Source organism: Neomonachus schauinslandi, chromosome 3, assembly GCF_002201575.2.
Source record: "Neomonachus schauinslandi chromosome 3, ASM220157v2, whole genome shotgun sequence".
NCBI lineage: Eukaryota > Metazoa > Chordata > Mammalia > Carnivora > Phocidae > Neomonachus > Neomonachus schauinslandi.
The window spans coordinates 140563206-140587599 of record NC_058405.1 but is presented as its reverse complement, the minus strand read 5'-3'; the positions used below and the strand labels follow the sequence as shown (position 1 = coordinate 140587599).

The 24394-nt window shown below is 36.9% G+C and overlaps 1 protein-coding gene across 3 annotated transcripts in view; it reads left to right on the top strand.

The window, feature by feature from the left end:
- CWC22 (CWC22 spliceosome associated protein homolog) overlaps positions 1 to 24394 on the top strand; it is a 63539-nt gene that overhangs the window by 14084 nt on the left and 25061 nt on the right. For all 3 annotated transcript variants that reach the window (XM_021702812.1, XM_044913340.1, XM_021702811.1), the window contains exons 2-8: positions 680 to 819; positions 6014 to 6081; positions 7741 to 7851; positions 10428 to 10673; positions 13820 to 13948; positions 14888 to 15056; positions 15446 to 15499. In XM_021702812.1, coding sequence (XP_021558487.1) covers positions 793 to 819; positions 6014 to 6081; positions 7741 to 7851; positions 10428 to 10673; positions 13820 to 13948; positions 14888 to 15056; positions 15446 to 15499 — 804 coding nt within the window. In that variant the 5' untranslated portion in view covers positions 680 to 792. The remainder of the gene's footprint in view (positions 1 to 679; positions 820 to 6013; positions 6082 to 7740; positions 7852 to 10427; positions 10674 to 13819; positions 13949 to 14887; positions 15057 to 15445; positions 15500 to 24394) is intronic.

Here is a 24394-nt window from a genome sequence, read left to right as displayed (position 1 = left end):
ATATTGAAAAAATTTTTATTTTAGCATTTAATGTTGGTTACTAGGTTTCTGAGCCAAATAACTTAGTTCTCACCCCTGCATATATCTGAAGTCATGTGCCTTTGACAGATTATGTTAAAATTTAATTATTTTAATTTAACACCTTATTTTTTATGCAGAGCATATTTATTTCTGAGTGATCATTATTATAAGAACATTGGATAATTCATTCTTAGTTTATATAGAAACATGGGATATTTTACATTCAGTTTATATAGACTTTATTTTATATAATTATTTCTTCTGTTCACTTGCTTTTTATAATATCACAGTACTGTTTTATGATGTATGTTTAGGTGTCCCTCACTGAAAACAATTTGAATAAAGTTATCTGACATCAGTTATTAAATTAATTTTTGTTCCTCTCAGTCATTAGACTAAAATACCTTATGGTGCTTAATAAGCCCTTATTATTTGCTCTCTTATTCAGAGTCTTTTCTATGAATGTGTTCTTTTTATACATTGTTATGTGGAACTGTTTAAGGAATTTTTGAATTTTTATTTAATTATTGATTATATATCTGTGCCTACTGATTAAGAAAAATAAGATGGTCAAATGTTCATTGTGTGTAAATAATGTGTTGTTATTGCACATACATTTTATCAGTGTTAACAGAGCTTTCTTGGATATATCTTTCAGGTGACATTTGCAGACAGAAAAAGTAAACTGTCAAGGAATTCATACGATTTGGTACCTGTTATTTGGACCAACTTAAGGAGTCTTTAATTTATCAGATCAACTAGCAACAGAAAATGAAAAGTAGTGTGGCACAGATAAAAGTAAGTGTTTGAAATTTATAGTGAAGAACATAAACTTGTACCTGTCTTTTAATCAAAAAATGCATTTATAGAATTAGGACATTAGAACCAGACAGTAGAGTGGCATCATACACATATCTAACTTACACAATTTCAAGTGTACCTACGTGATCAGATAGAAGCAATAGTGTGCAAGAGGGCAAGTGAGAGAACGTGCAAGATGTATGTATGTGTGTCCATGTACATGTATGCGCATATGTGTATCATTGCCTGCCCAAATCAAGAAAGTGCATGTGAGTGAGCACACGCAAAAGAAGAATAATTAACAGGACAGGGAATTCCACCATTCTTCTTAAAGAGCATACTTCCCTGAATGAGCATGAAGTGGAAGACAGGCATCTCCTTCCTCAGTTTTTTGCTTTTTTTTTTTTAAGATTTTATTTTATTTATTTGAGAGAGAGAAAGAGAGCACAAGAGGGGGTAGGGTCAGAGGAAGAAGCAGACTCCCCGCTGAGCAGGGAGCCCGATGCGGGACTCGATCCCAGGACTCTGGGATCATGACCTGAGCTGAAGGCAGTCGCTTAACCAACTGAGCCACCCAGGCGCCCTCTCCTTCCTCAGTTAATCATAGTTCCTGCATGTCTATCTACAAGGGAGCCATTTATTGCATTTCATGTGCATAAACAAGCTCTTTATTCTGTGCTGTCCTTTAGACATTATACACTCATTTATTCAACACATATTCACTGAATTCTTAACTATGTCCCAATGACCGTTCTAAGCACTTTAGGTAAAATGATGAACAAAATAGAAATCTGTGGTCTCATGGAGTTTTCATTCTAGTGGGGGAAGACAGAAAATAAATTATAAACTTAATCCATAACTAAATGGTGTGGGATAGTGTTCTTAAGAGCTAGACTTGTGCTATAGACAAAAGAAGTAGGGTAAAGTTGATCATTAGCATTGGGGGTTGCAATTTTTGATAGGGAGGGCCCACTGAAAAGGTAGCCATTTGAGCAGAAACTTGAAGGATATGAGGAAGTTAGCCATGCAAATACCTGGGAAAAGAGTATGCCAGGCAGATGGAACAGCAAGTATAAAGCAAAGAGTCTAGTGTGGCTGAGGCAGGTTATAAGAAAGGGAGAATAGTAGATGCAGTCAGAGCAGTAATAGGGACCAGTAACTCCGTCGACTCTCAGAACTGTTCCTCTGCTTGTCAGTGGACTTAGCAGGAGAGCAAACCATTCCACTTCTTTTCAGTTGCACAGATCTATAAGCAGATACATCACTCCTTGGGTCTTGGAGTAAAGGGGAAGGTATTTTTATTTAATTACAGATCTAGGCCCTGCTCCCTTCCTCTCTCCTCCACCAATTCTGCACCCCTAAACCTCCTTCTTTAAAGAGAACCAGTAGATTGAGCTTAACAGTAGACACCAGGTAGTAGGCCTGGTGCCTGGTAAGTGTTTAATAAACTGAACTGATAGACTTACAGACTGAGGCAGGCTCTGCTGCCATCTTTTCTAAATTTTGTCGAGTATGATACTATCGAGTATAAGGCTTGGTAGACACCCAGCCCATGCTTCATATCTCTTTTGGTGGGAGCTCACTGTCTCAAGCAAGAGAGGTCAGTAGATACTTTCATATATTGTTCTGAAATCTGCCTCTTTGGACTTGTACTCATTGGTCCAGTGGCACTTATGCAGTTAATTAATTGTGGGCCTAGTAGGTGGCAGACTGTGCTAAAAGCTGGGGATAAAGAAAGAGGAGACCTGGTGTGGAACTGGCTCTTGATTGAGCCATATTAGACAAGAGCACTCAGATTTAGCCGGATGCCTTTTACACAGAGGGAGATGTGTTTAGTCTTTTTAGAATCCTTGTCCTGCTCCTCCTACACTGTGCTTCTCCACCTTTACTTCCTGTGGTCCCCATGGGTCCTCGGTGGCACCCTCCCATCCTAGGAGTGGGTATCTTCAGTCAGCATGCCCTCCAAGCTTAGTGGCTCAGCTGTCTCTGCCAGTTCGTAGCCTAGTCTGCCTCCCTTTCTCCATCCTGTTAGCCATAGGCAAGTCCACTAGCTGGGTGGGGCCCATTTTTCACCTCAGGTGAAGCTCACATCTTCCCCTTGATGTTCTGAGGACTCATCTGCTAGGTTCGGGAGGGTTCAGCTGAGGATCCCTTGTTTTTCCATTGAGCCTTGCTGCAGCTTCCTTAACTGTCAAGAACCAAGTTTCCTACTTGTTTCAGCCCTTCCTCTCCTTGCTCTTAAAAGACTGGTTCCTGAGCCTAATGTATGCTTGGACTCAGCTCCCTGCTCCAATTACCTTCTCATACTGCTGTCTTTATATTGTTAGAGATTATAGGTAACCACATAGTATAAACATTTGTTTTGCTCCATGAGCAATTTAGAGAATTTTTAAAGGTAATTTTGACAATATATTATTTTCAATGCCTACTCTGATTTATAATCTGGACTCTGTGATAAAGGAAATAGGAAAATTCAGGTTATTATTTGAATCACATCTCAAAATGATATTTTACTTAGTGAATCCTGTTCATCTACCAAAGCCTAGTTCAAATCCCCCTCTACCTACCTTCATCCCTCAGTATTCAGTTATTGTTCCCTACTCAAGATGTCCTGTTAACACTTCTGTGTGGGTCAGTCACGTTAACGAAATCATGATTCATGACTTCAATATTTTTGGTTTCCCCCCTTGCTTACAACAGATGTTGCGGAGATGTGTTAAAAATCATTAGCACAGCACTGAGGCCTTCTCCCTAATGTAATCAAAATAATTGCTGTGCCTTGTAAAAGAGAAAGTAGACTGCAGTTCTGTTCTCTGTCTCTCTCTCTTCCTTCCTCCTCTCCTTCCCCTCATCCTTCTCTTTCTCCTCTTTTTCTTCTTTTATCTTATGCTCTCTCAGGAACTTATAATCTGATATGTTTAATTGTGGGAATCTTTACAGCTATCTTTCTACCGTAAGATCATAAATTCCTTGAGGGTTTTTCCTAACTTTTGTATCCTCCAGAGTGTGTACACAGGAAGGGCTATGTCTTAAATGATCAGTAAATACTGTGTTTGGTGTTGCCATGAATCGAATGAGTCTTGTGCTCCATATTGGTTTGGGATCTTGAAGTCAAGTTTTATAGAAAACTGTGTCATACATATTGAACAATTTTGCCTCATTGTGTTGCTAAGTGAAATAATTTTTGCGACTTTATTATATACATTAGAAACAGGATTTTGAGATGGTTGCATTCAGTACAAAATAGCAGCCAAACTACGGCTACCATAAATTACAAATTTTGATCACATGCTTATTCACCTAGACCGATCAGTCTAGGTAGTATATACTATTAGAAAAATTCAATAGTTAATGAGACTGTTTGGCAGTTTACTTGTGACAATGTTAGACTCAAACTGCTGTTAATTAGTCATAAAATAAGAGGAAGTTGGAGCTTATTTACATTTCTGTGCAATATAATTTTCTATTTTTAAATGTTTTTTTTTCCCATTAAGGAGGCAAGCATGTAAATATGTAGAACAAGTTGTTCATTATTTGATTTCCTTTTTCTTAGCTTTTAAGGTAAAGCTACTTTTTAAAAACATACTATTTTTCCTTTCTTATACTTAGGTTAGTTAAAATTATTTTAATCCGTTAAAAAAAAAAAGGCTGGTCAATGTGAATGTTCATCAGTGATATAAAAAATTTACCTATTTAGGGCGCCTGGGTGGCTCAGTCGTTAAGCGTCTGCCTTCGGCTCAGGTCATGATCCCAGGATCCTGGGATCGAGTCCCACATCGGGCTCCCTGCTCTGCGGGAAGCCTGCTTCTCCCTCCCCCAATCCCCCTGCTTATAGTTCCCTCTCTCGCTGTGTCTCTCTCTGTCAAATAAATAAATAAAATCTTAAAAAAAAATTTAAAAAAAAAAAAAAAAAAAAAAATTTACCTATTTACAGAGATAAATATTTTGGCTTTTTAACTGTATTTGGATTTTTAAATTAAGATTTGTTCTCCAACTGGATAGTTCATATCTCTGTCTCTGTGACATTTCTCTTCAGTTTCATGTTACAATGGAGTTATTTATTTGTATGTCTTGTTATTTTTTAAAGGATTTGGTATAGGAGCTCTCTCTCACAAATCATGTTTTTCAACTCTGTAGAGTCTAACATAGTGCCATACATATCAGACATTCACACAGTGTTTCCTGAAAGTGAAAATGAATTTTCATAAATAATATTAGAGTCAGTTTCTTCTAGCTGTTTATTTTATCCAGATTTAAAGATGACAGAGAGAGGCACAGTGAGACAGGCAACACAAGCAGGGGGAGTGGCAGAGGGAGAGGGAGAAGCAGGCTTCACGCGGAGCAGGGAGCCCGATGCAGGGCTCGATCCTAGGACCCTGGGGTTCCGACCCGAGCCGAAGGCAGACGCTTAACGACTGAGCCACTAGGCACCCATTTTAGTAACCTGAACTGAAGTGTTTTTTGTTGTTTTTTTTTAAAGATTTTATTTATTTATTTGACAGAGAGAGACATAGCGAGAGAGGGAATACAAGCAGGGGGAATGGGAGAGGGAGAAGCAGGCTTCCCGCTGAGCAGGGAGCCCGATGTGGGGCTCGATCCCAGGACCCTGGGATCATGACCTGTGCCGAAGGCAGATGCTTAACAACTGAGCCACCCAGGCGCCCCTGAAGTGGTTTTTATAAGACAAAGTAGATCCAGGAAAATAAGTACAGTATTATAAGACTTTGATATAACCACAGGAGTGAACTCTTCTTGCTAGAAGATCTCTGGCCCTTAGTCATGTTTTTCACCAAGAAAAAGCTTTGCTCTTGTTTTTCACCAAGAGAAGGTGTTTATAAAAATGATGTTCTATATATTTAAAACCTAATACATAGGAATAAAATATCAACTAAGTGGCATCGAAAATTTGAGAATTATTTTCTTCTACCTTGAATTTTTTTTGGTTAAAAAAAGTGTGTGGTCCATAGTGAAAACAGATTATATGCCACAGATATTCACCTTGGAGGGTCTGAAAATTTTGTTTTATCTTATGTACTGTTTAGATAACATGAATTATTCTTATGATTAAAAAAAAGTTCTGAAATAATTTGTAAAGCACTTGTAATTTTCTGAGATACATATTTCATTTTCTGTGCGTTTTATCATAATTTTTTAAATAACCCCTCCCCCTCTTTTTTTTCCCCTTTAAAAGCATTCTTCTGGTCATGACAGAAGGGAAAACTATAATTCCTATCAGAGGACCTCCTCTCCAGAAGACAGGTAAATAATTTTATGTGCTCCTGAAATTTAAATTTTTTGTAATAAGTTTTAAAAAATTATTTAGCTCTTAGGTTCTTCATTTTAGGATGAACAATTTCTTTTATTTTTATTTTTTTAAAGATTTTTTATTTATTTATTTGAGAGAGAGAGAATGAGAGACAGAGAGCATGAGAGGGAGGAGGGTCAGAGGGAGAAGCAGACTCCCTGCTGAGCAGGGAGCCCGATGCGGGACTCGATCCCAGGACTCCAGGATCATGACCTGAGCCGAAGGCAGTCGCTTAACCAACTGAGCCACCCAGGCGCCCCTGAACAATTTCTTTTAGATGGTTTTACAATATTACTTGAATAAGCTTGAGGACAAATCATTCTTGAATGACTGTTCTAGGAGTTTCTAGTAAATCTAGATTTTATCTAATTTTGGAGGTGAGAATAATTTCAGCATGTCAAATACTACATAAAAGTTTTATAAAATGAAATTAATATTGAATAAAACACTAAATGAAAGTTTATAAAATGGAAAACTGAGTTGAAATCACCTTATTTTGAAGTGCTGCTTTTACTGTTACTACTATCCTTTACATAGCTCTTTATAGATTTTAGAATACTTTTATATATATGTATCATATCTTATAATTGTGTTAAGATGAAAGATCTAGAAATACTGTTGTTAATGTTCGTCAGGCATTCATAGTAGTACTTCAGTTATTTCACTTAGGGAGAAGCATCCTCTAAACTTCCTTTCAGTGGTCTCATCTGTTCCTTACCCCATATGTACTTCCTTCTTATTTCACTCTGTTGTCTCTGAAAACTTTTGTTTCATGGACGTTGAATTAATTGTAACAGTTTGCAACTACTTAGTACCTTTCATCAAAGTAAGCTAGAGAAAAGAAAATGTTATTAATGAAATCATAAAGAAGAGAAAAATACATTTATAATACTGTGCTGTATTAGAAAAAATTTGCTAAACCCACACAATTCAAACCTGCAACTGTTCAAAAGGTTAACTGTATATAAAATATGAATCACTATATATATTACTATGTATATTTATTATGTGTGTATGTATTTAACTTCTCTTAAGGTTCTCTGACTTTATTAATATTTAAAGTTCAAATGGCAAATCTTATACTGTCATCCTTGTTTGCTAATAATTTCAATCCTTTCTCATGGCTATTCAGTAAAGCAGCTTCAAGAATAATAGCTAAAAAAAAAAAAAAAGAAGAATAGCTAATGTTTTTTGGATGTCTCTTGGAATGAGTTAAACTGTTCTTTATGGAGGCCAACCAATGACATTGGTCTCATTTGTTCAATGCTTTAATAAAATGTGCCAACTAGGCAAAAGGAGTCATTTGCAGCGTGGGCTTTTTTCATGCCAACTATATGTGATATCCAGATATCTATCTTTTGCTTAAGACAATGTGAATCATGATGACAGGTTTGGTTACGTGAACTCCAGTAGTTGTTTTGTACACAAGCTGAAAGCTTCTATAATCAAGACTAAATGAATGGTGTTAACAAAATAAGCTGTTTGTTAAAAAGTTCAGTAAGACATCGTTCAGTCATAGAGTTGCTTTAGCATTACCAATATATGATTTTCCTAGGTATTTATAACATGTAGTTTTCATCTTATAACTTTGGTTTTCTTATTTAATGTGTTAGATATGCAGAACAAGAAAGATCCCCTCGGGATAGAGATCACTTTGATTACAGCAGGTCAGACTATGAGCATTCAAGAAGAGGGCGTTCTTATGATAGTAGCATGGAGTCACGGTTAGTATTGGAAATTTTAACTATAGAAAAATCATATTTGTTTAAATTTTCTTTACGCTTCATAAAAAAAACATAATAGCAGCTAGCATTACATGGATGTTCTTAGGTGCCAGGCTTTCTAATAAGGATTTCATGTGAATTAACTCCTTATTGCTGTAAATATATGAAGTAGATACTGTTGTGTGTCTTATAGATGAAGAAACTGAGGCAGAGAGGATTTAAGTCATGTGTTTGTGTTTTAGAAGCATGTCAGTGGAAGGTCCAGGTCAGTCTGACATTGAGCCTAAGCTCTTATTCATTATATGGTACTGTACTGCATGAGGACTTGGCAGTGTGAGTTTTTGAGATTCCTTACTGAATGAAAGTCGTTTGTATTATATGACATAGAGTGATCAAAATATACTTTCCTGCATGATGGCACTGGGACAGTGAGAATGAAGTTACCAATCTAGTTTTTACCTAATATAAATTATTCTTTCTTGAGCCTTGGAGAATTTGACTACCCACCCTATTAGTCGTCCAGTTTCAAAAACTTGTCTACCGTATTTTATTGTTCACGAAGGTCTGTATCCTTTTGATATCTCCCTCATATTACCCACTCTGTGACTATCAAGACTGTACCCCCACTAAAATTTTGGTGGCACTCCTGGGCAGTTTGGAGCTAATCACATTATTTGATATCTGCAGCCTAAGTTTCCTTCTCACTACTCACTTTCTAATATATACCCAAAACTAAAATGTCAGATTAAATTAACTTCCAAAAGCCAGGCTCATCTGCTGTCACCATAATGACCCCTTGGGAGAACCAACTACTGCCACCATAATTGGTGAGCTAAGCATTCTGCACTCTTTCTCAAATACTGTTAAAATTCTTACAAACTAGATAGTATTTTTTTCACAATTTGCAAAAAAAAAGTGAAGTGGGTTTGAAGTGATTATATAACTTACCTGAGGTTGCAATTGCCCATCTGGTAGACAATGAAAGTGGGATTTGAACTCAATTTTGACTCCAAAGCCCAGGTTTTCTTCCATAATCTCTGACTGTATTACTCCATTGTAACTCTGTTTGGTCCAGTGTGTGTACATAAGTCTCATTTGATCCATACAGTCACACTGTGAAGTAAGCCGGCTTTGTATTATGTAGAAAATAAAAGCTAACAGTATGAAAGCATTGGAAGAGAAATATTTCTATTTAGACTTGAAGAAGACTCTATTACTTCTACACTCTAAAGGAACAAACAGTGAAATTGTAAAGATGCAATTTTATCAGCCAGCTAGCAGTCTCACCTAGTGTTTCTCAGAAGAATCGTAACCAATGCCAGTACATCCCTGCTGTAGCTACTCTCTTAGAACATACTACACCCACAATAAGAAGCAACTCAGTTGCAAATCACTGCCTAGATTGCAGTGCACCTGCTTTGTGACTAATTGGGGTGTCTATTTGGAACCACTTTTTTTCCCTTCTGTTCACTCTGTCTTCGCATATACAGTGGTATACTTCCATTTCAAAACAGCTCCTCTGATCTACCTGGCTAGGTCACCCTCCCTCTTTTTGTAAGTTGTATTACTATATATTAAGACAGACCATCTCAAATACATCCCCCCTAGATCTAGCTAAAATCTATCAAGCAGTTTCCTGGTAATCATGATAAATGACACTTGTTTTTATTTACTGTATTCATTTAGCTAATGGTTGCACAAAGCATGAGCAGAATGATCTAAATTTCCAAGGTAGTATAGGTAAAAAAACAGCTAAGTGGACAAACTCCTCTAAAAAAGCAGGAATTTACTCTTCCCATTAGTTCTTGATAGTTTCAGAGAATAATACCTTGATTGTTTTAAAAATGTTAGCTTAAGAAAAGATACTCACCTATAGTAGTCAGGAAGAGTTATAGCTGGAAAATAGTTGATTTTTTTTCACATTGTCTCAAATAACCAGATGTTTTTGATATTCTGAGGTTTTAAATGCCAGTTCTATCAAGAAATAATTTCAAATGTTACAGTTTTTTAGGACATTTTTATTCCTAAATTGCCATTATTGGAGATAAACTCCGATTTCTTCTTTATACAGTATATTGTGTACATTGCAAGCTAAATTGTCTTCTTTAAACACTGTTTTCATGTCACTATCACACTCAGAAACTATTAGTGATTCTCCACCAACTCCATTATAAAAAACTTAGTCTTTTGCTTGTCTTTTAAGATTACATAGTCTGACTCAAACTCATCTTTCCAACTACCATTATACATGATTCTTTATTGTTTCCTGACAATACTACTTATTAGCTTGAACACTCCTGCTCCCTTTTTCAGTAGTTACTCTATTCTGCACTAGTTGCAAAATGCCCTCCTTTCTCCTCCACCTTCCCACCCTTGCCCCAGTATAAATTCTGTCAAGTCTTGAAGCCCTAGTTTAAGTTACATTTTCTCTATGAAGCACTTCCTCATCATTCCAGACCAGTTTCCCTTGTCTGAATTTGTGGCCTGCAAATGGTCTTGCTCATTTTGTATTTTGCTCATTTAAGAATGTGATTTATATTGCCTTTTCTCCGTTAAAAAAATTTTTAATATTACAGAAGTAGGGACCGAGAAAAACGCAGAGAAAAAGAAAGAGATATGGATCGTAAAAGGTCTCGGAAATCCCCATCTCCTGGGAGAAGAAGCCCAGAACCATCAGTAACCCAGAGTTCCTCTGCTCAGGATGAACCTACTGCAAAGAAGAAGAAAGATGAGCTGGATCCTCTTCTTACTCGCACCGGTGGAGCATATATTCCTCCTGCAAAGCTCAGAATGATGCAAGAGCAGATCACAGATAAAAACAGGCATGTCAATATCACTGAGTATACAATATCGTTGAAAAAAAGTCAACTATGGTCTAATTAACATTGGCTATTGAGAGTTTACATTATTAGTCCACAGTGGTAGAGACCTCAAATTAGATTTCTCCTCTTTACTCCGTAAGCTTCCTTGGAGCTCTGCGTACTATTTGCCCTGACATTAGCTCAGCTTCTTTATTTTTTTACATGAATAAATCAAAAGGGTTTGAAGAAAGATCTTTTATTTTTACTATTTTCAAACTATTCCTTTTATAGTTGTATGCATGCCTATTAGTAGTGTCCATTTTTCATAGATAAGAGAATTATTGATATTTTAGAACTCAAATTGATCTTTCCAGTTGTACCAAACCAGGAGTTGGCAAACTTTTTCTGTAAAAGGCCAGACAAGAAATATTTTAGGCTTGTGCAGTGTTCTGTGTCTGTTGCGGCTACTCAGCTCTGCTGTAATAGTGAATATAGCCATAGGTAATATATAAACAAATGAGTGTGGCTCTCTTCCAGTGAAGCTTTCTTTACAAAAATGGGCTGTAGGCTGCATTTGAGTCATGGATGTAGTTTGCCAACCCCTATACTAATCTATGAAATGAAGTTGACTATGAAATGAAGTTGAATCTTACCTACTCCATAGTTTTCTTTGACCTTACCATCTTAGACTGTAATTTTTTGCTAAGGCAAACAATCAAAATTCATTGATGAACACTCACCCTCAAAATATTTTCACTTCCTTTTCAAAATAATTGAGAGGAGCTATATATGAAAGTATCGCTAAGTGTTCAGGACCTTTTTCTCTAGCGGAATGAGAGGATAATTACGAAAAGTATGGTCCAAGATTGAAATGGTCACTCAGTTGCCAGTTAGGTAATAAAAAGATTGGGATAGAAGGTAGCTACACTTTAAGAAAAAGATTTCCAGGTGAGCCACGAAAGAGTATTCCCACATCTTCCATAGGTATTTTAGTGGCAACTTGAAAGTACTTGAGACCCTTAGATAAATGAAATCTAAATTTGGTTCATGAATTAGCTTGAAGTAGAAATGTCATTTATATAAAGTATAAATATTTGAAATAAAATTTTTAAAATTTATGAGCTAGCAAGGGACATTAGATGACATTAAATTTAAAACTAATTAGTAAGTTTCTCTGTATGTGTAATATTCCAGTACATGGTAGTAATGCCTGCAGTGTTACATTTAGAAGGGATTTGGAGATGGCTTCTGTGGTTAGCAGGAGCTTCATGAGCACGTAGGCCTTCTGCTCCCTGCTCTCTGGAGGAGGCAGGAGTGGCCCTTGAGTGAGAGAGTCATTGTCTCCAATCCAGTCCAAAGCAATCCTGATTATAGACAGAAACATTGTTATTAAGCCAAGTCTTACTTCCTTATATATAAAGTGGGTGGAGAAGAGTCCCCAGTATACATAATTTTACATAGATTTCTGGAAGATAATTTTATATACAGTTTAAATCTGCTCATAGGCTGTAAAGGGGACAAGAAGTAGAAGTCTCTTAAGAGAAGTCTATAGACTTTACTTTTAGTATATACTAAGTCAGGGGAATTGTAGGCTTCTTAATTAGGAAATAAAATTGTGCTTGGTTGTAGTTTTTGTTTGTTTGTTTTACCGAAGTTTAATAGGAGAGATTGTGATTATGTATGAGCAATCTTATTAATTAGGCTAGTTTTTAAGCCATTGATCTTTTTTCTCAAATAGTAGCATACCAAAGGGTTGGGGTTGGGGCCCTGGAAATGTTGCACCCACCTCAAATGCAGCCATTTAGGGAATACATGATCTAGAGGGAATTTAAAAACAATATAATTTAACTGCAAATCAGTCTGCTTTTTGTCCTTACCATCTGCTGAGGACAATGTCAGTGATAAAATACTCTTCCCCACCAGGGTAGACTGCTCTCACCACCTCTCCCTTGGCATACCACTCCAGAACAGGGCCCCTTATCCTACAGACCTTCCAGAGGTCCATAGGTAGAATCTAGCCATCCATGAATGTAAATGGAAAGAAAAACTTGCATCTTTATTTTTACTTACCTCTAACTAAAATTTCGCATCTCTTTCTCTCGGGACTATAGGCAGGAGACCATAGTATTAACAAAGTATTTGCTGCAAATATCTTAAAATATTACTCAATGGCCATGCTACTTGGAAATTAAAGAAGTTATTAGGCCTACCACCACTTCTTGTTATTTAATGAAGCACATAGAATTCTATATCAAACTTTTTTTTCTTTTCATGCTTTGAAAACTATTTAAATATGATTGGTATCCTTTGTAATCCTATATATTTATATGTATTATTTCAAGAAGCCCTTCAGCTTCACCAGACTGCCAGAGAAGTATAAGGAAGATGAAAAAGATAAGACTTTCTGCAGCTGAAATCATATTCCACAGAGAAATAAATATAAAAAGCATAGAATTATAGAGCTTTAAAAGACCTTAGGTGTTACCAAGTTCAACCTAAACAAACCCAGTTAGGCTATTTGCCTAAGATCTAAGTTAAAAAACAAGTAATACAGATGTGGGACTACTGCCAAATGCAGAGATGTTCTTTAAAATACAACAGTCTTTCAGCCCCATGATTTCATATGACTTTTCCTTTTCCTGTATTTATCACCATTTCTTTACAGTTTAAAATATTTAATTTTGTTTTCCTTATGCTTTTATAAGAAAGGATGTAATAAAAATCTCCTTTTTATGGCTTATACTTGGGTATTTCATATTATAATTTAAAAATTTTTGAAGTTGTCATTTTAAAATATTTTCTTTAAAGACAATTTTAACTAAATGAAGTATTATAATGTAAAATAAGTATGTATTGAATCTAATAAAGGAATGTTATAATTTCCAATATGCATGGACATAAGAACAAAACATTATCCTTATATATTCTTATATAATTTTATTATGTTATTAAAGAGAAGTGATCTGTAGTTGAGCATATGTACAGAACATCAAATGTAGGTTTAGGTATTCATATAGTCATATATTTTACTGCACTTTGAGGTCATTTTGTGAAAATAATGTTAAAAGCAGAGAAACTCCCAAGTATTTTTTATGTTCTTATTATAATCTCCAGTTATTCTAATTGTTGATTAAGTTTTCATCTTTCTTAAAATCAATTCTTTTTAGCTTAGCGTACCAGAGGATGAGCTGGGAGGCCCTAAAGAAGTCAATCAATGGTCTTATCAACAAAGTCAACATTTCTAATATAGGTATTATTATTCAAGAACTTCTTCAAGAAAACATAGTTAGAGGAAGGTAAGCATCAGCTATTTTATTTAAAGTATTTCATAGCAATTTTTCAAATGAACATAATATCTACATGGGCAATAGTCATTAATTTATTGTGCTACTTCAGTAGCAGTCGAGAATAGTTATTTAAAATGCATTTCTTGTAAAAAATGTAAGCTATTAACAAATAACTTGTACTTCACCATTAGAAATTGTTGCAGAGTTTTTGCTTTTTGAGAAGGTTTGATGTCACATATTGATTTTTGTGCAGACATTTGTTTACTGAATACTTCCAATAATTTAAACCCATAAGGAATAATGAACATTTTATTTATATATAATTTTAATTTCTAATGAAAGCAAAGTGAGAATGTAAAAGAAATGAGAAAGATCAGTGATAAATCTTAGAAAAGCAGAAGAGAATGACAATCATTTTTTTTGTACTTTTAATTGGTTGTGATTTAAAAAAGGATCAGGAAATAGAAATATTTTATATTCTATTTTTTTATTTTGAAATTTAAGGGATGTTTTCCTGTGTCATTTCACATGACCCTGATTTATCATCTCCAAAACATTGGTGAGGGGGCATATAAAGTAAGATGTAACATGTTGTGGGGATACAGAAAGTTGACCAAGAGGCAGCTTCTGTCCTCAAAAGTAGGTAGGTAGAGCTCTCCCATTTTAGTCAGAAAGCACCAGAGGCTATATGGGTTGCTTATGATCTCACAATTTATAGGCTGGGTTTCTTTTCTCATCTTCTACTCTGTTGATTCAGTTGTCGAAGTTCAACCTGATAACTATTAAGATACTGTTTTACTGCCTTTTGGCAGTCCAATAATTATTTGTCATTAATTGCTGGACATAACTTTGCATCTCTCCCCTTATCAAATGCATATAGAACCGTGCTCATTTCAAAATGAGTTAGAAGTGGAACCTTGTTGACTTTTTTTTTTCTTTTTTAAACAGAGGCCTGCTGTCCAGATCTGTTTTGCAAGCGCAGAGTGCTTCTCCAATCTTCACCCATGTTTATGCAGCGTTAGTGGCAATTATCAACTCAAAATTTCCACAGATCGGAGAATTAATCCTCAAGAGGCTAATTCTTAATTTCCGAAAAGGCTATCGAAGAAATGATAAGGTGTATATGATGGGCTTATAAGTCGACTGCCACATAGGGACAGACTAATAATCTAGTTTCAACAGTGATAAGCAATGTTGATTGCCACATAGGAATTCTTTTTAAAAACTGCATTTCATGAGAACATTTTTTTGTTCCATTAAATACCTCTGGCCAATAGTGATGAGCTACAAAACTGATGGCTATAACTGTAGAATTATAATAATTTAACCAGAAATGACACTATTTCGCATGTAATAGTTTTTATCTTGTAACTTTCTTATATTATAAAAATTATCCTTATGTGCTACATATTTTAAATAGAATGTGTAAATAAACTATAGATTTAGTAGTTAAATAAAAATGGTTTTAGTTTTTGGATTAAAATTTTCTCTACCTTCACTTTTCAGCAACTCTGTCTTACTGCTTCAAAATTTGTGGCACACCTTATTAACCAAAATGTGGTAAGTAATTCTCAAAATTTGGTACCATTCACTGGCATTAGACATCACATGCTTGATGCCACTTCACTGACACATCTCTATCTTTGTATTGCCTTATAGTCTTTCAGAAAAGTATCTTGGATGATATTTTAGTTTTAAAACCTAATAAATGTGTTTAATATTCTTAAATATAAAAAGAAACCCAGAACAAGTATTTTATCAAATTAATCTGACTCTTAATACTATACATAGTTATTCAACTACAAATTATTCCTTCAAGGAATGTAATTTAATCATATTTATAAGACAATAAAGTTGATAGTTCTTCCACTCTTTTCTCCTGTACCTGTTGTTCATGAGAATGTAATACTGATATTCTATAAAAAACATACTGCCTCTTCAACAACATGGTATATAGTCATATATTCTTAGAATCAGTTTATAGGGGCGCCTGGGTGGCTCAGTTAATTAAACGTCTGCCTACAGCTCAGGTCATGATCTCAGGGTCCTGAGGTCAAGCCCCACATCGGGCTTCCTGCTCAGCGGGGAGCCTGCTTCTCCCCGCCACCCCCGCTCATGATCTCTCTCACTCTCTCTGTCAAATACATAAATAAAATCTTAAAAAAAATAATCAGTTTATAAAATATAAATGAAGTAATTTTAATCTGTTTTAATTGCAAGTAATTTTGTTCAGGTTTTGTGCTTATTTTGTATTCATCCATTCATCTATTTCAGAGGTTTTTTTTTTATTTGAGAGTTTTGAGTTAGCTTCTATTTAAATTTAAAAATAATAGAATTGCTCTTATTCATACTCAAAGATGTCCTTCAGATGTATATTATGTTTAATTATATATAAGAGGAAGAATTTTGAAGTCACATTTGATCTTATCACCATTAATATTTTAATTCTTTCCTACATAAAATTCTTTCCCATGTTCATTCTTTTTTTTTTTTTTTTTTAAGATTATTTATTTATTTGACAGAGAGAGACACAGCGAGAGAGGGAACACAAGCAAGGGGGAGTGGGAGAGGGAGAAACAGGCTTCCTGTGGAACAGGGAGCCCGATGTGGGACTCGATCCCAGGAACCTGGGATCATGACCTGAGCCGAAGGCAGACGCTTAACGGCTGAGCCACCCAGGCGTCCCCATGTTCATTCTTAAAAACCCATTAGATATTAAACTAATGAGTTAAATTATTACAATGATAACTTGCTTCTTAAGACCACAGAGACTTAATTTCACATATCTGTGTGAAAGCACAGAAAGTAAGTTTTAGTTTTTGAATGTATATTCATTTATATTGAAAATATTTTTGGCATTGCCACAAACCGGTTAAAATGTTAAATATTTTAGATCTTCCAACTGTGTTACACGGCAATGTTTTCTTTTTTTTAATTCATTTATGTATTTATTAAATTTTCTTTTATTATGTTATGTCAATCACCATACATTACATCATCAGTTTTTGTTGTAGTGTTCCATGATTCATTGTTTGTGTATAACACCCAGTGCTCCATTAAATACGTGCCTTCTTTAATACCCATCACCAGGCTATCCCATCCCCCCCCACCCTCCCCTCTAGAACCCTCAGTTTGTTTCTCAGAGTCCATAGTCTGCCATGGTTCATCTCCCCCTCCAATTTCCCCACTTCATTTTTCCCTTCTTACTGTCTTTTTTTTTTTTTTAACATATAATGTATTATTTGTTTCAGAGATACAGGTCTATAATTCATCAGTCTTACACAATTCACAGCACTCACCATAGCACATACCTCCACAATGTCTATCACCCAGCCACCCCATGCCTCCCACCCCCCACCACTCCAGCAACCCTCAGTTTGTTTCCTGATATTAAGAATTGCTCATATCAGTGAGACCTATGATATATGTCTTTCTCTGATTGACTTATTTCGCTTAGCATAATACCCTCTAGTTCCATCCACGTTGTTGCAAATGGCAAGATTTCAGGTTTTTTGATGGCTGCATAATATTCCATTGTATATCTATACCGCATCTTCTTTATCCATTCATCCGTTGATGGACATCTTGGCTCTTTCCATAGTTTGGCTATTGTGGATATTGTTGCTATAAACATCGGGGTGCACGTACCACTTCAGATCACTACATTTGTGTCTTTGGGGTAAATACCCAATAGTGCAATTGCTGGGTTGTATGGTAGCTCTATTTTCAACTTTTTGAGGAACCTCCATACTGTTTTCCAGAGTGGCTGCACCAGCTTGCATTCCCACCAACAGTGTAGGAGGGTTCCCCTTTCTCCACATTCTCGCCAACATCTGTCGTTTCCTGACTTGTTAATTTTAGCCATTCTGACTGGTGTGAGGTGGTATCTCATTGAGGTTTTGATTTGGATTTCCCTGATGCCGAGCAATGTTGAGCACTTTTTCATGTGTCTGTTGGCCATTTGGATGTCTTCTTTGGAAAAATGTCTGTTCATGTCTTCTGCCCATTTCTTGATTGGATTCTTTGTTCTTTGGGTGTTGAGTTTGATGAGTTCTTTATAGATTTTGGATACTAGCCCTTTATCTGATATGTCATTTGCAAATATCTTCTCCCATTCTGTCGGTTGTCTTTTGGTTTTGTTGTCCAGTTTCCTTTGCTGTGCAAAAGCTTTTTATCTTGATGAAGTCCCAATAGTTCATTTTTGCCCTTGCTTCCCTTGCCTTTGGCAATGTTTCTAGGAAGAAGTTGCTGCGACTGAGGTCGAAGAGGTTGCTGCCTGTGTTCTCCTTTAGGATTTTGATGGATTCCTGTCTCACATTTAAGTCTTTCATCCATTTTGAGTCTATTTTTGTGTGTGGTGTAAGGAAATGGTCCAGTTTCATTCTTCTGCGTGTGGCTGTCCAATTTTCCCAACACCATTTGTTGAGGAAACTGTCTTTTTTCCATGGGATATTCTTTCCTGCTTTGTCAAAGATTAGTTGACCATAGAGTTGAGGGTCCATTTCTGGCTCTCTATTCTGTTCCATTGATCTGTGTGTCTGTTTTTGTGCCAGTACCATACTGTCTTGATGATGACAGCTTTGTAATAGAGCTTGAAGTCCAAAATTGTGATGCCCCCAGCTTTGCTTTTCTTTTTCAACATTCCTCTGGCTATTTGGGGTCTTTTCTGGTTCCATACAAATTTTAGGATTATTTGTTCCATTTCTTTGAAAAAAGTTGATAGTATTTTGATAGGGATTGCATTAAATGTGTAGATTGCTCTAGGTAGCATTGACATCTTCACAATATTTGTCCTTCCAATCCATGAGCATGGAACGTTTTTCCATTTCTTTGTGTCTTCCTCATTTTCTTTCATGAGTATTTTACAGTTTTCTGAGTACAAATTCTTTGCCTCTTTGGTTAGATTTATTCCTAGGTATCTTACGGTTTTGGGTGCAATTGTAAATGGGATCGACTCCTTAATTTCTCTTTTTTCTGTCTTGTTGTTTTTGTATATAAATGCCACTGATTTCTGTGCATTGATTTTATATCCTGCCACTTTACTGAATTCCTATATGAGTTCTAGCAGTTTTGGGGTGGAGTCTTTTGGGTTTTCTACATAAAATACCATATCATCTGCAAAGAGTGAGAGTTTGACTTCTTCTTTGCCGATTTGGATGCCTTTTATTTCTTTTTGTTGTCTGATTGCTGTTGCTAGGGCTTCTAGAACTATGTTGGATAGCTGTGGTGATAGTGGACATCCCTGCTGTGTTCCTGACCTTAGGGGGAAAGCAGTCTTTTTCCCCATTGAGAATGATATTCGCTGTAGGTTTTTCATAGATGGCTTTTATGGTATTGAGGTATGTGCCCTCTATCCCTATACTCTGAAGAGTTTTGATCAAGAAAGGATGCTGTACTTCGTCAAATGCTTTTTCTGCATCCATTGAGGATCATATGGTTCTTGTTGTTTCTTTTATTAATGTATTGTATCACATTGATTGATTTTTGGATGTTGAATCAGCCTTGCAGCCCAGGAATAAATCCCACTTGGTCGTGGTGAATAATCCTTTTAATGTACTGCTGGATCCTGTTGGCTAGTATTTTGGTGAGAATTTTTGCATCCATGTTCATCAGGGATATTGGTCTGTAATTCTCCTTTTTGATGGGGTCTTTGTCTGATTTTGGGATCAAGGTAATGCTGGCCTCATAAAATGAGTTTGGAAGTTTTCCTTCCATTTCTATTTTTTGGAACAGTTTCAGAAGAATAAGTATTAATTCTTCTTTAAGTGTTTGGTAGAATTCCCCTGGGAAGCCATCTGGCCCTGGGCTCTTGTTTGTTGGGAGATTTTTATGTTTTGTTTTGTTTTTTTTAAGATTTTATTTATTTGACAGAGAGAGACCCAGCGGAAGAGGGAACACAGCAGGGGGAGTGGGAGAGGGAGAAACAGGCTTCCCGCAGAGCAGGGAGCCTGATGTGGGGCTCGATCCCAGGAACCTGGGATCATGACCTGAGCCGAAGGCAGACGCCTAACGTTTGAGCCACCCAGGTGCCCCTGTTGGGAGATTTTTGATGACTGCTTCAATTTCCTTAGTGGTTATAGGTCTGTTCAGTTTTCCATTTCTTCCTGGTTCAGTTTTGGTAGTTGATACATCTCTAGGAATGCATCCATTTCTTCCAGATTATCTAATTTGCTTGCATATAGTTGCTCATAATATGCTCTTATAATTGTTTGTATTTCTTTGGTGTTGGTTGTGATCTCTCCTCTTTCATTCATGCTTTTATTTATTTGGGTCATTTTTCTTTTTGATAAGTTTGGCCAGGGGTTTATCAATCTTACTAATTCTTTCAAAGAACAAGCTCCTAGTTTTGTTGATCTGTTGTACTGTTCTTTTGGTTTCTATTTCATTGATTTCTGCTCTGATCTTTATTCTTTCTCTTTTCCTGCTGGGTTTAGGCTTTATTTGCTGTTCTTTCTCCAGGTCCTTTAGGCATAGGATTAGGTTGTGTATTTGAGACCTTTCTTATTTCTTGAGAAAGGCTTGTATTGCTATATACTTTCCTCCTAGGACTGCCTTTGCTGCATCCCAAAGATTTTGAACAGTTGTGTTTTCATTTTCATTGGTTTCCATGAAATTTTTTTAAATGCTTCTTTAATTTCCTGGCTGACCCATTCATTCTTTAGTAGGATGCTCTTTAGCCTCCATATATTTGAGTTCTTTCCGACTTTCCTCTTGTGATTGAGTTCTAGTTTCAAAGCATTGTGGTCTGAAAATAGGCAGGGAATGATCCCCATCTTTTGGTACCGGTTGAGACCTGATTTGTGACCTAGGATGTGATCTATTCTGGAGAATGTTCCATCGGCACTAGAGAAGAATGTGTATTCTGTTGCTTTGGGATGGAATGTTCTGAATATATCTCTGAAGTCCATCTGGTCCAGTGTGTCATTTAAAGCCTTTATTTCCTTCTTGATCTTTTGCTTAGATGATCTGTCCATTTCAGTGAGGGGGGGGGTGTTGAAGTCCCCTGCTATTACTGTATTGTTGTCAATGTGTTTCTTTGATTTTGTTATTAATTGGCTTATATAATTGGCTACTCCCATGTTAGGGGCATAGATATTTACAGTTGTTAGATCTTCTTGTTGGATAGACCCTTTAAGTAGAATATAGTGTCCTTCCTCATCTCTTATTATAGTGTTTGGTTTAAAATCTAATTTGTCTGATATAAGGATTGCCACCCCAGCTTTCTTTTGATGTCCATTAACATGGTACATGGTTTTCCACCCCCTCACTTTCAATCTGGAAGTGTCTTTGGGTCTAAAATGAGTCTTTTGCAGGCAGCATATAGATGGGTCTTGTTTTTTTATCCAATCTGCTACCCTGTGTTTCTGATTGGGGCATTTAGCCCATTTACATTCAGGGTAACTATTGAAAGATATGAATTTAGTGCCATTGTATTGCCTGTAAAATGACTGTTACTGTATATTGTCTCTATTCCTTTCTGGTCTATGTTACTTTTAGGCTCTCTCTTTGCTTAGAGGACCCCTTTCAATATTTCTCGTAGGGCTGGTTTGGTGTTTGCAAATTCTTTTAGTTTTTGTTTGTCCTGGAAGCTTTTGATCTCTCCTTGTATTTTCAATGACAGCCTAGCTGGATATAGTATTCTTGGCTGCATATTTTTCTCATTTAGTGCTCTGAATATATCCTGCCAGTCCTTTCTGGTCTGCCAGGTCTCTGTGGATAGGTTTGCTGCCAATTTAATGTTTCTACCATTGTAGGTTACAGACCTCTTGTCTTGAGCTGCTTTCAGGATTTTCTCTTTGTCTGTGAGACTTGTAGTTTTACTATTAGATGTCTGGGTGTTGACCTATTTTTATTGATTTTGAGGGGAGTTCTCTGTGCCTCCTGGATTTTGATGCCTGTTTCCTTCCCCAAATTAGGGAAATTCTCCACTATAATTTGCTCCAATATACCTTCTGCCCCCCTCTCTCCTAGTTCTTCTGGGATCCCAATTATTCTAATATTGTTTCATCTTATGGTATCACATATCTCTCAAATTCTGCCCTCGTGATCCAGTAGCTGTTTATCTCTCTTTTTCTCAGCTTCTTTATTGTCCATCAATTGGTATTCTATATCAATTCTCTCTTCTGCCTCATTTATCCTAGCAGTTAGAGCCTCCATTTTTTATTGCACCTCATTAATAGCCTTTTTTATTTCGACTGGGTTAGATTTGTTATTTTATTTCTCCAGAAAGCGCTTCTCTAATATCTTCCATGCTTTTTTCAAGCCCAACTAGTATCTTTATAATCGTTATTCTGAACTCTAGTTCCGACATCTTACTAATGTGCGTATTGATTAGGTCCCTGGCAGTCGGTACTGCCTCTTGTTCTTTTTTTTTGAGGTGAGTTTTTCCGTCATTTTGTCCAGAGGAGAATAGATGAATGAGAGAACAAAATGCTAACAGGGTACCAGTGACTCCCGAAAAATATACACTAAACAAATCAGAAGAGACCTGAAACCAGGGGAAAAGAAAGGGAAAGAAAGGAAAAAAAAAAAGAATATGGTCAACTATGCTCAGGCTGCTGCATAGATCAGTGCCACACACTAGATTTTGGGTGTATTTTGGTCTGTTAGAAGAAAATGCCTCCCAAAATTTTAAAGAAATAAAAATTTATATATGTACAAAAATAAGGGTAAGTATGATTAACGGATGGAATATGGCTGTAAAGATGAAAATTACAAAAAATTTTATAAAAGGAATTGATAAGTTGTTTGGAAAAAGAAAGAAGAGAAATTAAAAAGAAAAATAAAAGGGAGAAAATGTGATCAGGCAGGAGACTAGAACAAAGCCATACACTAGAGATTTAGAGTATATTTTGGTCTGTCAGAAGAAACTGTATCCCAAAATTTTAAAGAGAGAACAACTTATATAGAGAGACCAAAAATAGGTTAACTGCAATGAAGGGATAGAACATGACTCTAAAAGTGAAAAATAAAAAAGATTTTTAGGGGCACCTTGGTGGCTCAGTCGGTTAAGCGGCTGCCTTCAGCTCAGGTCAGGATCCCAGGGTCCTGGGATCGAGCCCTGCATCGGGCTCCCTGCTTGGCGGGAAGCCTGCTTCTCCCTCTACCACTCCCCCTGCTTGTGTTCCCTCTCTCGCTGTGTCTTTCTCTGTCAAATAAATAAATAAAATCTTTAAAAAAAAAAAAAAAGAAGAAAAAAGATTTTTAAAAAAGGAATTGATAAGATGTTGGTTGAAAAAGGGAAAAAGAAAAATTCAAAAAGAAAATTTAAAAAATTAACTTTGAAAGACTAAAGAATTGTCGGGAAAAAAGCCATGAATTCTATGTGCAGTATTCCCCTAGTGCTGGAGTTCTGCTGTTCTCATTGATCGGTAAACTTGGTCTTGGCTTGCTGTTCTTGCTGATCTTCTGGGGGAGGGACCTGTTGCAGTGATTCTCAAATGTCTTTGCCAGAGGCAGAATTGCCCTGCCCTTGCCGGGCTGGGCTAAGTAATCTGCTCGGGTTTGCTCTTGGTAGCTTTTGTTCCCTGCAAGCTTTCTGTACAGCTTTGGAGGATGAGAGTGAAAATGGTGTCCTCCCAATCTCTGGCCCGGAGGAGCCGAGAACTCAGGTCCCCACTCCTCAGTGAGCCCCCAGAGAAAATCAGTCAATCACTCCCATTTCCCTGGTCTCTGGCGGCACTCTGTGCTCACCCAGCCACTATCTCTGGCACCAGACCCCGTTTGGAGTCTCCAAACCCAGCAGATTGCTGCGGTGCGTTCCCACGCCACTTTTCCTGGGAGAAGAAGGGGAGTCTCCCCAGATCTGCTGCTTGTTGGATCCCTGTTGGAAGAGCTGTGGCCCGACTGGGCCACGGATCACGGTTTATGGCAGCCCCAAGCTGAGAGCCCGCTCCTCAGCTCCATCTCTGCAGCTGGCTTCCCCGCTCTGATACCTGGGAGCTCTGCCGCACTCAGGCACCCCCGGTCTTTCTGTGACTCCGAGGGTCCTGAGACCACACTGTCCAAGCGAGGGTTCCACCTCCCACTTAGCCACTGGATCGACGTCCCTCAGCAGAGCAGTCTTCTAGAAGTTCTGATTTTGTGCTCCTCTGCTCTATCACTTGCCGATAGGGGCTGATGGAGGCTCCCTTCCCCTGTGGTCTATCTTCCTGTATATTGCCTCGGATTCACTTCTCTGCACGTCCTACCTTCCAGAAAGTGGTCGCTTTTCTGTTCAGAGAGTTGCTGCTATTCTTTTCTTCGATCTCCTGTTGAGTTCATTAGGTGTTTAGAATGGCTTGATACCTATCTAGCTGAATTCCTGGGACCAGACGAAATTTATTTCTCCTACTCCTCCACCATCTTGCACCTCCTCCAGGGCAGTATTTTCTTATCACTGATGTAAGATTGTTAGACCTTCCACCATCCCACAAAATAAAAGCAATATGTATTTTTGATGTTGTGCTCAATGGA